Consider the following 17,217-nt stretch of genomic DNA (forward strand, 5'->3'; position numbering starts at 1 on the left):
TGTGAGAAAACGACCAGGTCAAGATTAAAATGGGCGGTGAGAAAGGGGCAGCCGGCCAGAAAAAAAGGGGGGATCCAAGAAGAGTGGGGGTCCAAAAATGGACAAGCTGGGTAAAAATGGCTGTGACCTAGGAGGACTGAAGGTCATGAAAGGGGGTGCTCAGGAACAGCAGGAGAGAAGTGAAACAGCCAGAAGTCCAAGTGGGGGCTCAGAAATCAGCTCTGATTAAACCCATACATATTAAAATGGAGTGGCTGGGGATGCCTGGGTGGCTCAGTCCAGTGAAACATGCGACTTTGGCTCAGGTCATGATGTAAGTTGGTGAGATGGAGCCCCGAGCCCCACATTGGGCTGTGCTGACAGCTCAGAGCCTGGGACCTGTTTCAGATTCTGTCTCCCGGAGCTCTCTCTGCCCCTCTGCTTGTGTTCTCTCTCTCTCTCTCTCTCAAAAACAAGTAAACGTTAAAAAAAAAAAAGAGGGGGGAGGGGCTGGGTTGGAAGGAACATGGGGATACTGGGGTTAAGGTAGGAAGCATGGGTTTGGTTAGCAAGGAAGGAAGTTAAGGTGGGACAGCTGTGATAAAGAGCTGGGCGATGGGGAGGGAGCCTGGGGGGCAGTGAAGAAAGGGAGTGTGAGGGGTTGGAGGAGGGATGACCTAAGAAGGAGACTGACCTGAAGCTTCCTCTAAGAACTGAGGGGGGGGGGGGGGGTAGTCTGGGCCTAGAATAGGAAAGGGGTATGAGTGGTTCCACCTCAAGTGTGAGGTGAAGTGAGACACTATGGGGGCTCCAGTTAGCTGAGCCCAGTGAAGAAATCCAAGACCAGCCACAACTACAGGGACAGCTGATACATAGTCATCTTTTCAGACAGTCCAGCAGATCTGTGGTCTCCACGATGATTGCTCCTCTCATGTTAGGGTGCATGCAATCTGACCAAAACAGAGGTGTATACAGGGAGAAAAAAAAAAAAATAATGGAAGAACAAGTTTCTCAGGGAGGGTGGGAAAGGTGATGGTGTCTCAGTAAGCGTAAGAGAGTACCTATAAGGAAAGGAATAAAATGGCAAAGAGACCGCTATTGTTACCAATATGGGGAAAGCTAGTAAAAAAATAAATAAATAAAACAAAAAAACTGGGGGAGGTAAACCCATTTCTCCAAATCTCTCAGTTTTATTAATCAGGTCTAAATCAAGACCATTAAAATATTTATTTAAAAATAACTTTATTCCATAATCTTTTTTAAAAAATCCACATTATAACCTCAGAATAAATTTCTCTTACCCATTCCCCCCCCCCCCCCCACACACACACCAAATATTAAAATGTAAATAACGCAGAGGGATCTGCTAATTTTTCTTTGCAGCAGTTCCTGGTCAGTCCCATGGCGGGAACTACCAGTTGGCACTTACTGCATCATGATAGACTTTACCCGGCAGGAATGATTTTCCAGGTGTTGGTGCGTGGGTTCTGGAGTTTTCCATCACGGGCTTTCTGCAGTAATAGGGCCTGCGTGTACTTGTGAGAATTAGGACTAATATCAAAGCCACAGGATTGCCAGAGCCCTTCCCCAGTGTCCCCTGCTGAAACGTCAGTTGTGATAGCCCTTCAGTATTTATCTTCCTGCTTCTGATAAGGAGATCTTGGGAGTTCACAATGCATTCAGTTAAGATTGTGTAACAGCGCAATGTAACAACTTGGACTTTGCCACACAGATTTTGTAACCACTGTTAACATGCTTGTAATTTGGGGGGTGGGGGTCGACTTAAAATAAAAGCAAGCCCTAATTCTGTAAAAATCCTTAAAGCTTGAAGAACCCCAGCACCTGCGCTCTTAATTGACCCAGCTATATTAATGTGCACATAGGGCTCAGATATAAGTGACAGAAGTCATGGGTCAGCTAATCTAGGCTGTATAGTGTTTGAAGCCCCCTATTGATAGTGGAACAACCCCTCCCCGAAGATTTTCGATCATCAAGTGCGTGTGCAAGAGAAGAGGGAAGTTCTGGAAAGCATCTCAGTGATCTTACAAATCATTCTCTGTGTTCCTACCTAAGGATTTTTTTTTTCCTGTTTCTTTTCTTATTCTCTTTTTAAACATGGTTGCCTCTGCAGAGTCGGCTCCTCAGGAATTTAATTATGGAAGATTCTAAAGGGAGACAAGCTCAGTGTTCAGTGACGTTAGCGGCAACTCAACTCAAGTCTCCTGTTCTGAAACAATGCTAACTCAGGCTGGCCAGAGTGGTTAAGTACTGAAATAGAATGCAGCAAAAGACCCAGCACACAAGGACTGTTAGCAGGTCACAGCTATTCCTGAGGGGTAGAAATTGCAGCCAGCTCCTGTGATTGCCAGGGTTCTGAGCTGGGAACAGGGCTCACTTCTAGTGATTTTGCTCAGTTCAGTCTTTTCATCCAAGAAAGTAGACCTGTCCCAACCACACCTCCAGGGTAATCCTGCAGATAACCAGCTTCTTGTCTCACAGGAGTCCCAGTCCCTATTGCTGGAGAAAGGAAGTTCTCCATTAAGCCCCACATCTTGCCCATTAGGCAGGATATGAACAGTAAAGAGTGCAAACTCAAGTCATCAGATTTTCAGGTTTAGCACACATCTTTTGCACCCTTAGTAGGTCCCTGACGTTTAAGAGATTTGGATGAAATCAGAGAAACAAAAATCTCTGAACTGTCCAGGGATCTGGAAACAGCAGCTTAAACTCATCATATGTTATTTTCAGTCCAAACTTCGCATTATTGATCAACGTAGCCTCGTAATCTACTTCTTTAGGAAGTGGGAAGGAAACAAGTTTTCTCATTCCCATTTCCAAGATCTAGAAACTGAGGCCGGATGAACTTGTGTGCCCAAGGAGTACTTCTCACCAGATACTCCCCTGCAAAACATTTCTCCTGCCTTCTTTCAAAGCCACAGGAGAAAGGAAGAATGGGAAATTCTGAAAACCAATAGGGTGTCACCTAAGAGGCTTTTGTATAAATATGAAGCTCTGCAAAATGAGAGGTTCTAGTGAAAGGCACTTCCTCTTATGGGCCCCTACCTCTTTTGAAAAGAACTATACCTCCAGGGAAGCAAATACCATCAGGAGAGCTCTCATCTGAAACCATTCAACAAAGAACGGGAGGCCAAGGTGGCAGCTTGTAATTTACAGTTGACCTTGTTTCTTCCACCAGGGAGGGCAAAAGAGAAGATAACCAACATCTACTGAACACCTCCTGGGCACTTTCACACCTACAAGTACCTCATTTAGGACCCACCGCACCCTGTACGGCCGGTATGATTCCACCTATTTTGTAGATGAGGAAAACTGAGGTCCCGGGGAGAGGTAAAGCAACGTGCCCGAGCCCATGAAACAAGAAACAGGGCCCAGATTCAAGCGTCCAAAACCTGAGCCAAACTGCCTCCCTCTGACTTGCATCGGCAACTGACCTCTCCTCACTTTTTCCAGGGAGGTGACGTCCACCCGGATCTCCAGCTTACCTGGGCCATGACCCCACATTATTCCCTTGTGTGTTGGGGCAAGCTGATCACTGACCTTTCATGGTGCACTGAGAGCCCTGAGCACAGAGCTCAAGTGCCTCCCCCCAGATCAGCATCAGTCAAGCTGGATAAAGCCAGAAGTCACAGTGAAAAGGGGCACCTCAGATGCCGAACGCACCTTTCCCCCCCATACTGCCCGTTCCTGATACTTTTTAACGTCAATGAGAAAACTTACAGCAAGTCAACCGATTTAGGGAAAAAAAGGGAGGGGGGCAGGAAATATACGTGTGTGTGTTTTTTTTTTTTTTTTGCTGAGAGTCCCAAACCATTTTAAGTCCTCAGGCAGGGGTGCGAGTCAAGTCAAAGCTTTCAAGACAGGATAACGAAGGACAGTTCTCTTCTTCAAACTGGCCTATCTTCTTGAACGATGTCACTCTGCTCCTCGCTGCTGTCATCTGTACAGGAGGGAAAAGCCAATCTGAGTCTGAGTGAGGTCGACAAGAGGGGACTCCATTTCCACCGTCAGGTTTCAGTCATTGCAATTTCTAGTCCTTTACTGGAGAGCCTCAGAACTGGATTTCATGGGGGAGCAGGTGGGGCAGGGTATGTGTTCCCCTTTTTCTCCTGTTCTTTTCTTTTTTTAAATGCTTTTATTTATGTATTTAGAGAAGAGAGGAGGGGCAGAGAGAGAGGAGAGAAAGAATCCTGAGGAGGGGCAGAGAGAGGAGAGAGAGAATCTCTCTTGATGTGGGGCTTGATCTCACGAACCGTGAGATCATGACCTGAGTCAACATCAAGAGTCAGACGCTCAACCAACTGAGCCACCCAGGCGCCCTCTCCCATTCTTTTCACTGTCTACCCTGCATAAACTTGGGTATGCTGTCTAACCTGCATAAACTTGTTCTCTTCACCCGGAATACTCTCTCCTTTCTGCTTATTCAAACACTGCCCTGAAAGACGTGCCTCATATCCTACTTGTGCCATTAAGCTCTTCCTAACTAATGTGCCCCTCAAGGCACTCGACTCTCTCTGAGGTCCTGTTATTTTTAAACCCATCATCCATCTGGCAAAATTAACCCAATTCCTCCTCTGCTACTCTCTCAAAATGGTGGTTAAATCTTGCTTCCATTTTGGGGTGCCTGGGGTGGCTCAGTCAGTTAAGCAACTGACTCTCGATTGGGGCTCAGGTCATGATCTCACAGTTCGTAAGATCGAGCCCCGCGTCGGACTCTGTGCTGACAGCTCAGAGCCTGCTTGGGATTCTCTCTCCCTCTCTCTCTGCCTTTCCCCCAATTGTGCATGCTCTCTTTCTCTCTCTCAGAATAAATCAATGTTAAAAAAAAAAAAAAATCTTGCTTCCATTTTAAATCTTCCCCAGCTTTCACTCTGTGCACCCTAACTGGTCTTGCAAAGCTCCCAGCTTACAGTTATCATCGGTCCTTTGTATTCCTCTAAACAGGGCCGATATCGCACCTTCCCCAGAGTAGGTCTTTGATAAATGTTTGGCAGTTTAATTGTGGTGTCAGGAGTTGATAGCAGATGCTAGATTAAACTTTAACTGTCTTCCCCACCCTTGGAAAAACCCACACTCAAAGATTCTTACTGGGAATCTCACTGCAACCTAGCAGGGTGGTTTTAAGGAAAAAGAGCTTACCTTGCAGAGCCTGGAGTCCATTCCCCATCCAGTCTACGTTCCCATTCACCAGTGCGGTCACTCTATGGATGTGGCCATGCTTATGTATTTCTTTTGGCGACTCCTCCCTCTCATCTGCTTCCTCCTCCTCTTCTTCCTCCTCTTCGGCCACATCTTCCTCCTCTACTTCCTCTTCTTCTGAATCCACCAAAACCATGACATCACCCATGTCTTGCCCCCTAATATCCAAAGGGGGAGAAATAATCAAGAAGATACCTTTTTCCAATATCAGCCCTTACCGAATACAAAACACTAGATTTATCGCAACCTCTTTTGTAATGTGGAAAAATCTTTGTGCGTTCCACACACGAATCTCTCAAAGCGATGCTGCCATAGATTCCTACAGACAATCACGTGTTCCTGGGTGGGTTTTATTATCTCCCCCTGCTCCTTGGGTAGGTGACTCTTTGTCCCAGGAACTTACCATCCGAGTACCTCTCACAGCACATACACGAATGCTACTACGTTCCTTTCCTGAAGTGCCCTTTATTTCTGCTCTACTTCCTGAAATTTCTCCTCCTACTCGTTATTCAAGGCCCAGGTAAAGTCCTCTTCCTCCCTGAAAGCCCTGAACCACGACTGCACTTGGGAATGCCCAGCGGTTTGGCATTTAATTGTTGTCTGATTCATTACTGGCTCTGCCTACCCGGCTGGAGTGTACGTTTCTCATTCGTGCCATGGGCCAGTCACAGTGCTGGGAGCATTACATTGTCATCTGATCTTTTCAGTCTCCCTCTGGGAAACAGATGAGGAGACAGAGGCTCAGAGAGGGTCAAGGATTTTCCACGAGCACAGGGATTGAGAACGGCAGAGTTGCAATTTGAACCCAGGCCCACTAATTCCAAAGCGTTTTGCCGCTATGCCTTGCTGTCTCCTCCTATGAGAAAATAAGCCCAGGGAACCAAAGTGAGTCTTTCACGGCCCTCAAATATAGGGCAATAAAGGTGACGTTTCCCCAGGAAAGATCACCCCAGAACAGTAATACCACCGGTTGAGAGGAACAAAGAGAAGAGTTCTTTGCTCCCACCCAGACTCTCCTTAGGAAATGAAATACCCAAGTTCCATTTAGTTGCTTTGTCCCGAATGAGGTTTCCTTTTGGGAGGGGCTTCTGGGCAAGCTCAGACCAGTCTCCCAAAACATGCTGTAAGACCAGGACTTAGGCTTCCTTTTAGCTCTTTTTAGAAAATGACATGAAATAAATGCACAAACGGCCAGGCTTCATGCATACACACACCGTCTTTACGCTTCAGTAACAGCCCAGCAATGTGCCCCACCCTGAGACCGGGCCTTGTAAAACGAGCATAGACTTTGGAATCAGTCAGACCGGGATCTGAATGCAGGCGCAGCCCTCCGTTTCCTGGACGAGCTTGCAGACATTACTTCACCGAGGGTCCATCTCCTTATCTGGACAATGGAGATGCCACCACCATCCAGAAGAGTTTACGACAGAGTTTATAATCACGCCTAATGAAGCCCCTCACCCAGTGTCCGGCACATGGCGGGTCCTCAACCGTGGCTGCTATTATTGCTCTTACGAGAGAAAAAAACTGCAGTGAAGACAGATCACAGAAATGGCTTTTTGACTCAATGCTAGGAACACTCACCTGAAAGTGTTTCCTACTGAAGGGAGAAAGGAAAAAAATTAATATCCAATAACATCTACTTCGGCCTCAAAAACATTTTTTTTTAATATTTGTATAATCTTTTTTTTAATATGAAATTTATTGTCAAATTGGTTTCCATACAACACCCAGTGCTCATCCCAACAGGTGTCCTTCTCAATACCCATCACCCACCCTCCCCTCCCTCCCACCCCCATCAACCCTCAGTTTGTTCTCAGTTTTTAAGAGTCTCTTATGCTTTGGCTCTCTCCCTCTCTAACTTTTTTTTCCTTCCCCTCCCCCATGGTCTTCTGTTAAGTTTCTCAGGATCCGCATAAGATTGAAAACATATGGTATCTGTCTTTCCAAAAATGTTTTTAATCTAACATTTACAAAAGGACAGAGAAATGAGAAGACTGACCCAACATGAGAGGTGACGGGGTATTCAGGAATGGTACTTAGGATATTCATTATTGCACATCATCTGGACCCAAGGAAGAAGCCTATAGAATGGGACCTCAGGTGGCAGCACAGTTAGGGCCTCCTTCCCCCACCCACACCCTTTTTTTTTTTTTAAGTTTCTTTATTTTGAGAGAAAGAGAAAGAGAGAGAGAGAGAGAGAGAGAGAGAGGATGCATGCATGTAAGCAGGAGAGTGGGAAGAGAAGGAGGGAGAGAGAGAATCCCAGGTAGGCTTCACGCTGTCAGGGCAGAGCTGTTCCTGGCAAGCCATGAGATCGTGACCTGAGCAGATGCCAAGAGTCAGATGTTTAACCAACTGAGCCACCCAGGTGACCCCCACCCACACCCTTTCGAGAAGCCTAAAAGGTAAGCAAAAGGACCCAAGAAATCCTTACCTTTCCAGCAGAACACAGGGCTGTAATACAACATAAGCCCTGAGATAATGGCCAGTCCCAGCAGAAGGAGGCTCACGATGGTGCCCACAATCCCACCAATATTCCAAGGTTCTACAAAGACAAATCACACTGTTGACTCTTCCACTGGATACACCTGTAGGTAGTGCTCGCTTGGGCAGCATGTATTAAAATTGATACACAGGCAGGTGAAAGAGCGACATCGCCCTTCCTCTGCCTGGGTCCTAGTCTTCCTTTGGTTCCATAAGCTTGGGCAAAGCATGTGACCTCTCCATAAGGCAAGATAAAGATCTCATTTCCTCAATTTGTGGGAATCAAATGAAGCACGTGATACAAAAGAACACTGGAAAGTTGGGGCGCCTGGGTGGCTCAGTCATTTAGGCGTCCAACTTCAACTCAGGTCATGATCTCGAGTTTCATGAGTTTGAGCCCTGTGTCGGGCTCCATGCTGACAGCTCAGAGCCTGGAGCCTGCTTTGGATTCTGTGTCTCCCTGTCTGTCTGACCCTTACCCACTCGCACTCTTTCTCCCTCAAAAATAAATAAACATTAAAAAAAAAAAAAAAAACAAAACACTGGAAAGTTAACATCTCCATCTACCAGACATCAAGACTGTTTACAACGTCACAGAAATTAAGAGTACGAGTTATTAGTGCTGTCATAAACAGTGATGAATGGAACAGAATCAAGAATCTAAGAACAGACCTACACATAAAAGAAAATTTGATTTATGACAGATTAGTGGGTAAAAGAGGAATTATTCAAGAATGGTGCTGGGATAAATGGCTATCCAAATTTGGGTGGTGTTGGGTGGGGGAGAATCTGGACCCTTACCTCACACCATTCACAAAAATCAATTCTAGATGGATTAAAGATTTAACTGTGAAAGGCAAAACATTAAAACTTTTTAGAAGAAAATATAGGATAGCACTTTTGCAGCCATGGGGGAGACAGGATATCTTAAGACATAAAAATTGCTAATGATATAAGACTCATAAAATTAACTACTAAAAGAACGCTCATGAAAGGATAGCATAAAGAAAGAAAAAAAAAAAAGACAAACTAAAAGGAGATATTTGTAACATGTAACACTAAGAAGGATTAGTAAGCAGAATTTCTAAAGAACTTGTACATATCTATAAGAAAGGAGGAAATGTCAAAAGACACACGTGTATTTCGCAGAAGAAACACAAATAGCAAATACACATATGAAATAATGCTCAATCTTCTTAGAAACCAGAGAAAGGCAAATTAGAATAACAGTGAGATTCCACCCCCACACATACTTGATGGGCAAAAATCACAAAGCCTGATAGCGAAAATGTAGAACAACTCAATACTCCTACATACTGCTGTTGTGAATGGAAATCAGTACGACCACTTTGGACAATAATTTGGTATTATCCAATAAAGATACAAATGCACATGCCCTATAACCCTTCATTTGTACTCCTTCTACATATATTCCAGAGAAGTATTTGCCTGGGGACCTGCTGTAAAAGTACAGGAGAAACTGGGTAAAAGATTGTCATAGTAACACTTCTGTTCATCACAACAACAAAAAATCAGAAACAATGCAAATGTCCATCGCAGGAAAATTAGTGACTTAGTTGTGTAATCGTGACACAACAGAAAATCCTACAGCAGTGAGGAGGTATGAAGTATAATTACACATAATTGGCATGAATAAATCCTAGGAACAAAAACGTGGAGTGAAAAAAGCAGGTGTTTCACTTATGTAGTAAAATTTTTCTTGAATAGTGACTACGTTTTTCAGGAGGCCCAGGATGAGACTGGAAAGGAGTCTACAGGTAGTCGCCTGATAAAATACAGCATGCCCACTTAAATTTGGGTTTCAGGTAAAAAATGAATCATGTTTTAGAATAGGCATCTCCCATGCAAAATGTGGGGCACACTTACGCTAAAAAAATTCTTTGTTTTTCTGACATGCAAATTTAAGAGGGCATCCTAGGTTTTTTAGCTTTGTTCTAATTTCCTAAATCTAGCCACACTACCTACAAGTAACTTCGGCATTGTTGGCGCTGCTCTGTATCTTAAGCAGGCTGGTAGTTTCTTGGGCGTTCATTTTGCTCTTAGGCGTCACAACTTACACTTTTTATATTTTTAAAATATATTTTATGATATATATTCTTAGGGATGTAACAGATTATTTTGTTAAGCTTTATTTTATATTTTCTTTACTAATCTCTATGCCAACGTGGGGCTTGAACTCACAACCCCGAGATCAAGAGTCACGTGCTCTTCCAACTGAGCCTGCCACGTGCCTCAACATAAATTACTTTTTTCTCCCCATGCAATGTTGGAAATGTAGGAGTGGATAATAATTTTTCCACCTTGTCAAGTCGTAGTCAAGCAGATAGGCCTTCTCCCAGATGGCAGTGACCACCTGGTCATATATGGAAGCACCGAACCGTCCTCGTGCTAGTGGAAGGTCCTCTGAAGCTCTCAACCGTCCTCCTTTGGGGCCACTCACCTTTCACACTCAGCCAGATGTCCACCTCCCGCACCCCCACGGGGTTCTTGGCCTGACAGACGTAGTAGCCCTCATCCAGGACCTGGGAGCAGTTGCGGATGGTGAGTGTGGAGCTCTGGCCATTCTGGGTGATGAGATAGTGGCCGTTGGGCTGGATGACCACCTCGGGCTGGGTGAGGTTCCTCAGCCACAGGATCTTGGCAGGGGGGTAGGCTCCAGACACTTGGCAGGTGAGCGTCACATTGCCCCCCACGAAGCAAGTCTTCATGGGCTCAGAGACAAGGGAGGCACTCCCTGGCGAGCAGAAGGTAAAGAAAGAAGACAAATGTTCAAGGAGACTCAAGCAGTGGCCTGAGATTTTCAGGAATATTATTACCTTCCTAATGAAACACCTACAGGAAGTTCTGTACCACACTTGTTCTCATGTGATAATAAAAGCTAACATTTATTTAGCATCTACTATGGGATAGGCACAGTTACGCTTATTAACCCAATTAGTTCTCACAAAAACCCTGTCCTTTTCCCCTTTTTGCAGATGAGGAAATGGAGGCCCAGAGAAGGTTAAGTAACTTGCTCAAAGTCACACAATGAGTTAAGTGGTACAGCTAGGATTAGGATGAACAAGAGTCCTGGTTTGCTCGACTGAGGGGGTTCCTAGGACACGGGGCTTTCAGGGAGAAAAAGGGAAAAGTCTCGGGCAAACCAGGATGAGTTGGGCAAACCAGCCAAGTTGCCAGGCTTTTGTAGCCCATGCTCCTTATGTCTATGCTATAGGCTTCTATGCGTAATAACCAGATTGCTCATATGAAAAATGGGCACGCAGCCTGCCAAGAGTGTTTGAGGGGACAGTAAAGCAGCTGTCATTTCCTATCGCCGCAGTTAACAAATTGCTACAAACCGCGTGGTTTAAAACACCACAAATTGATTCTTTTATAGTTCTGGAGGCCAGAAGTTGTAAATGATCTTATGGGGTTCAAATCAAGCCGTTGGCTGAGCGCATTCCTTCTGGAGGCTCTGGGGGCCAAATCCACGTCCTTTTCAGCTTTTTGAAGCCATCTGCATTCCGTGGCTCGTGGCCCCTCCTTGACCCGCTCTTACACCTGTCGTCACATCTCCTGCTGCTGACTCTGACCCTCCTGTCTCCTTTTCAGAAGGTCCGTGTCATCACAACGGCCCCACCCCGATAATCCAGGATGATCTCCCCATCCCAAGATCTTAAATCACAGCTTCAAAGTCTCTCTTGCCACGTAAGGTAACAGTCACAGGGATGAGGACACGGACATCTTGGGGGAGCATCAGTCTATCACAGGTGTGTCGTAGACAACTCAGAATGCAGCGTCCCTGTGGCCTCAGGGTCTGACTTGAGTGGGCCATGGGGAACTCTAAGGTGCACCCTAGCAATCCGTTTCTTTCCTTTTGTAAAATTTTTTTGAGACAGAGAGACAGTGTGAGCAGGGGAGGCAGAGAGGGAGACACAGAATCCGAAGCGGGCTCCAGGCTCTGAGCCGTCAGCACAGAGCCCGACGCGGGGCTCAAACCCACGAATCGCGAGATCATGACCTGAGCCGAAGTCTTAACTGGTTGAGCCACCCAGGTGCCCCCGATCCATTTATTTTCTTTGCAGCAGAAAGCCTTTCCCAAAATGCACACTATCCTGGAAAGGGTGGCAAATTCATCTTGGGTGATATATTAAGCCCTTATTTTCAGCAGCTGAAGGGCACAGACTGGCACACTGGGTTCCTGCCTGGGAGAGTGAAACCACACGCTTCCCACAGGCGGTTGTCCCAAGAGAGAACCTAGGGTTTCAGTGTTGGCGCCCTGGAGAGACAGAAGGGGCAATGTACACGGGGGACAGGGTGGGGGTATAGAGCAGCCCAAAGGCTCTCCCTCTAAATTAGGTCAGCAAAAGAGACCCAAACGTAGGTTTCCTCAGGAAACTCAGGTGCTCCACCCCCTTCTGGATCAATTGTCAGGTTCCTGCCATGTTGCCAAATTGTGCCTTCCCCTTCTCTGTGGTTAACTCCTGTGTCCTTTGGGGTCACAAAGCCAGCAGCAGTGACATGCCTCATCTGTATGTTGCAATTCAGGGGTCCCCAAACCTAAGTTTGAGACACAGCCTCCTCATCCTGCATAAAAAGCAAAGCAAACAGTCCCCCTAGTGCCCCCTTCCCCAGCAAACAGAGGTCATGTACGTAAATCCGCTTCTGCCAAACAGCATTTGCCCCTCAAAAAGCTGAGTCACCCAAACAGTGAGTGTGGCACCTATAAATTCAGAGTTTCTTTCACCTAAGAGGATGCTGTGTGCAGGGGTGGGGTCAGGGGTGGGGGTGAGGGGATGCAGGGCCCTCAGAGATCTGCAAGAGATGGAATAGACACCAGGGCCTTCACATAATGGGCTGGTTAGTGCTTCAGCTTATCACGATTTGAGTGGATTTCTTCCGTGTAGGGGCCTACAAGCAATTTAAAGAGATGTGGGCAGCAGGAATCCCCAAAAGTATCACTTTTCATCATTTGGGGAGCTATGCTGTTCTGTACCCAAAAGGTGAGCATTAACATTACTTTTCAATGACTTACTAGTCCTCCCGAGGGCAATGATCCAGAGACTTCTCCCCCAAGGGCATTGCTATTCAAAGTATGTTCTCAGGACCAGCAGCAACAGCACTTCCTAGGATCTGGTTAGAAATGCAGAGTATTGGGCCCACCCCAAGCCCAGAGAGACAGAATTTGCCTTTTAACCAGACCCGCAGGTGACCTGTATGGACATCAAGGCTGAGAAGCTCTGGGCTCAAATGACCAAGAGGAAAGAGGGGAGAATTGGACAATGTCAGAGTCAGTCAGGAAGGTTCTAGGCCCTTGTGCCTGCTTCCCTATGCTCCTGGAATTGGGAAAAGGGTCCACCCAGTTCTCTTCTCCAGACACATTTCTTAATCCTGAGCACATATTTAGACTCAAATTACTGGCCAGGACTCAGGGGCCACAAGAATGATGAGTCAGACAAGATCTGCAGGAAAAATACGAAGGGGTGGGGGAAAAACAACACCAAACCTGTCAGCTGCCTCTGCCATTTTCACCCTGTCTCAGGGTCAGTCCATAATTTAGCCATTTCCTGGGAGTTGCCATCCACGGCACACTTTGGGCGTCTTCATTACCCGCCACTCGGAACGCGTGCCCTCCTTCCGGCTGCAGGAATCGGGTCAAGCCCATTGCTTCTGCTTCATCATCCATAACGGGGAGTGCAGTGGATTGAATAGCGTCCGCCCAAAATTCACGTGGGACCCCAGAACGTGACCTTATTTGGAAACAGGATCTTTGCAGATGTAACTAGTTCAGGATCTCAAGATGTAATCATCCTGGATTCAGGGTGGGCCCTAAGCCCACCAGCAGGTGTCTTACAAGAGGAGTGGATCCAGAGAGACACGGACACAGAGAAGACATGAAGACAGAGGCAGAGACTGGAGGAACGTAGCCACAAGCCAAGGAATGCCTGGCAGCACTAGAAGCCGGGAGAGGCAGGGAAGGACTCTCCCCTGGAGCCTTCGACGGGAACACCACACACCAACACCCCAATTTCAAACTTCCAGCCTCCAGAGCTAGGAGAGAATACATTTCTGTTTTATTTATTTATTTTTCGTTTTTCTTAACGTTTATTTATTTTTGAGACAGAGAGAGACAGAGCGCAAAAAGGTGAGGGGCAGAGAGAGAGGGGGACACAGAATCGGAAGCAGGCTCCAGGCTCTGAGCTGTCAGCACAGAGCCCGACGCGGGGCTCGAACTCACAAACTGCGAGATCAGGACCTGAGGCGAAGTCGGACGCTCAACCGACTGAACCACCCAGGCGCCCCAATATCTGTTGCTTTAAAACACCAAGTTTGTGGGGCACCTGGGTGGCTCAGTCGGTTAGGCGTCCGACTTCAGCTTAGGTCACGATCTTGTGGTCCGTGAGTTCGAGTCCCGCGTCGGGCTCTGGGCTGATGGCTCAGAGCCTGGAGCCTGCTTCCGATTCTGTGTCTCCCTCTCTCTCTGCCCCTCCCCCGTTCATGCTCTGTCTCTCCCTGTCTCAAAAATAAATAAACGTTAAAAAAAAAAAAAAAAAACAACACCAAGTTTGAGGTGCTTTGTTATGGCAGCCCCAGGAAATGAATGTATGAGGATAACATGAACACCTAGCTCCCAGGGTGATCGTGAGCACTAAGCAAGGTACTGTGTGGAAAACACCCAGCACAGCACCTTGTACACGGTTTGCGCTCAACAAATATCGAGGTCACTACTGCGATATTGCCAGTTCCCTACTTCACGTTTCTATGACTTATCTTTCCGAGGAAATTTTAAGTCCTTTGAAGGTTAAGGACTCGGTACTCCTACAGTACCTGACACCATACTGAGTATGTAACTCTTCCCCGAAAGGACTTGCTGGGTTAAGTGAGGAAGGGGTTCCTGAGGGAGGCAAGGGTTCTGGAGTCAGATCAGCCTGGGCCAGGTGCCAGCTCAGTCACTTACGAGCTGGGTGATCGTGGGTAAGTTAGTTCACACGATGTCCCCTCTGCAACTTACAAACTGTCGTGTCTAATCTGCGGGCTACTGTGAGGGTTCAAACGTCGTGTCAGCAATTTGGAAACAGGAAAAGAACTTCTGAGCCCAGAAACCTAAAAGTACAGGACTGACATGGGTAGGTGACCCCTTCACAATCAGAAACTGCTGATAACTAGCAGAAATGAAGCACAAATGCAGTTTAGGAGCCAAGTAGGACAGAAAAATATCCATGGCATGCAATGACAGTTCTCTGAAATTAACTGACTAGGTGAATATAAAATACTCTTAGGGAATAATAAGAAAAGATGAACCCAGTAGAAAAATGGACAAGACAGTGGGTGTCGTATGGAAACAAATTTGACAATGTATTTCATATTTAAAAAAAAAGAAAGACAAATGGACAAGATATGAACAGACAATTCGCAGAAAATATATAGGAACCAATTAGTACATAGGTATTATGTACCAATTAGTATATAAAAATTGTCAACTCCCCTAGGATCAAAGAAACCCAAATTAAAAATTATGCCATGTCTTAACAAACAAATAGGAAAAGTCTAAAAAATTAAAGATAACACTCAATGTCAGTGGAAATCCCGGCCCAGTCTTCCTAGAGGGGACTTGCCAGTGGGTACAGGGATTCTTTGTGGAACGATGGAAATGTTCTGGAAGTAGACAGTGGTGATGATAGTACAACATTGTGAATATACTAAAAACCACCATTATACGCTTTAAAATAATGAAGTTTATGCTGTGTGAATTATATCTCATTAAAAATAAAATTGCGAGGCGCCTGGGTGGCTTAGTCAGTTGAGTGTCCGACTTTGGCTCAGGTCATGATCTCACGGTCTGTGGGTTCAAGCCAGGCGACACGCTCTGTGCTGACAGCTCAGAGCCTGGAGCCTGCTTCTGATTCTGTGTCTCCCTCTCTCTCTGCCCCTCCCCTGCTCATGCTCTGTCTGTTTCTCTCAAAAATAAATAAACACTAAAAAAAAATTTTTTTTAATACAATTGCAAAAAACCAGTGGGGCCGGGTGTAGCCCACGGGCCATCGTTTGCCAACCCCTGTTCTAATGTAGAAAGTGAGTCTTGGTCCCTTCTGTTGCCCGGGGCCAGCCAGGTACCGGACACAGATGAGCCACTCGGGGCATGTTTGCTGAATGAGTCACTGGGGAAGGGTCAACCATGGGGATGCCACTTGCCTGGGAAAACACGCATCTCCTGGCATAACAGCGCTCACTTCTCAGCAGGTCAGCCCTCCGTGGCCGCACCTCTGAGGATCGTCCTGACACACTAGGAGGAAAATCCTCACCGTGGCCAGCCAAGCCCAACACCCTCAGGTCCTTGCTTCCAGTGGTATTCGTTTCCTGGGGCTGCTCTCACAAAGTACCACAAAGTGGGTAGCCTAGAACAACAGAGATCTTTTCTCTCACAGTGCAGAAACTCAGAGGTCTGAAATTAAGGCGTCAGCAGGCTTGATGCCTCTGGAGGATCCCCAGGGAGAAACCATCCCGTGCCCCTCTCTTAGCTTCTGGTGGTCACCGGCGACCATGGACATTCTCGGCTCGTAGATGGACTACAAGTCCCACTACAGTCCCTGCCTCCATTATCACGTGACATTCTCGCGTGTCTGTGTCCAGATGTCCCTCTTCTTGTAAGGATGTCGGTCACTGGAATACAGCCCGCCCCACTCCAGCATGGCCTTATCTTAACTTAATCACACCCACAAAGGCTCTTATCCCAAATATGGTCACATCCACTGGGACCCAGGATTAGGACTTGAACATATCTTTTTTGGGAGACACAATTCAACCCACAATAGCCATCTAGCCTAGTCAAGGCCTCATGCACAGTGGTCTACTCTCAGTTCCTCAAGTGCCAGATAAGTTTCCACCTCAGGGCCTTAGCATCTGCTATTCCCTCTGCCAGGAATACTCAGCCCACCTAGCTAGCTCCTTCTCATCCTACAGCTCTCTGCTCAAAATACTACTACCACAGGAGACCTCCCTACCCTCTAGGAAGAGTAGCCCTCTTCCTATGATAGACTCTTTAAAACACCCCATTTTATTCTCTTCATAGCTATTATCACTGGGGTGCTTGGGTGGCTCAGTTGATTAAGCATCCGACTTCAACTCAGGTCATGATCTCGCAGTGTGTGGGTTCGAGCCCCGCGTCAGGCTCGTACTGACAGCTCAGAGCCTGGAGCCGCTTCAGATTCTGTGCTTCCCTCTCTCTCTGCCCCTCCCCTGCTCATGAGCGCATGTGTACTCTCTCTCAAAATTAAAATAAAAACATTAAAAAAATAATTATCAGTATCCCTATCTGAACCTATCTTACTTGTTTTTGGATTTTCTATCTTCCTCTGACCCCCACCCCCACACAGAAAAATTTAAGCCCTAGGAAAGAGGAATGGTCGTGATTTCAAAAACGTTACCAGAAATCATTTGACACTCTTCCCTTCAAAAAGTGGAACCTAATTCCACCCACTCCCCCGTGAAAGTGGAGCCAGACTGAGTGTCTCCCTTCTAATGAACAGAATATGG

At 46.5% G+C, this 17,217-nt stretch overlaps 1 protein-coding gene across 2 annotated transcripts in view; it reads right to left on the bottom strand.

Annotated features, from left to right (window-relative positions):
• Nucleotides 1-1,208: 1,208 nt before the first annotated feature.
• The window catches only part of VSIG10 (V-set and immunoglobulin domain containing 10), a 35,843-nt gene continuing 19,834 nt past the window's right edge, over nucleotides 1,209-17,217 (bottom strand). Inside the window, exons 5-9 of one of the 2 annotated variants that reach the window (XM_042910549.1) lie at nucleotides 10,145-10,438; nucleotides 7,634-7,744; nucleotides 6,781-6,793; nucleotides 5,137-5,354; nucleotides 1,209-3,937 (exon numbers count right to left, since the gene is read on the bottom strand). In XM_042910549.1, the coding sequence (XP_042766483.1) occupies nucleotides 3,885-3,937; nucleotides 5,137-5,354; nucleotides 6,781-6,793; nucleotides 7,634-7,744; nucleotides 10,145-10,438 (689 nt within the window). In that variant the 3' untranslated portion in view covers nucleotides 1,209-3,884. Of the gene's footprint in view, nucleotides 3,938-5,136; nucleotides 5,355-6,780; nucleotides 6,797-7,633; nucleotides 7,745-10,144; nucleotides 10,439-17,217 lie in introns of both variants that reach the window. The other variant, XM_042910548.1, reaches the window with a different exon arrangement.

Source organism: Panthera leo, chromosome D3 (genome assembly GCF_018350215.1).
Source record: "Panthera leo isolate Ple1 chromosome D3, P.leo_Ple1_pat1.1, whole genome shotgun sequence".
Taxonomy (NCBI): domain Eukaryota; kingdom Metazoa; phylum Chordata; class Mammalia; order Carnivora; family Felidae; genus Panthera; species Panthera leo.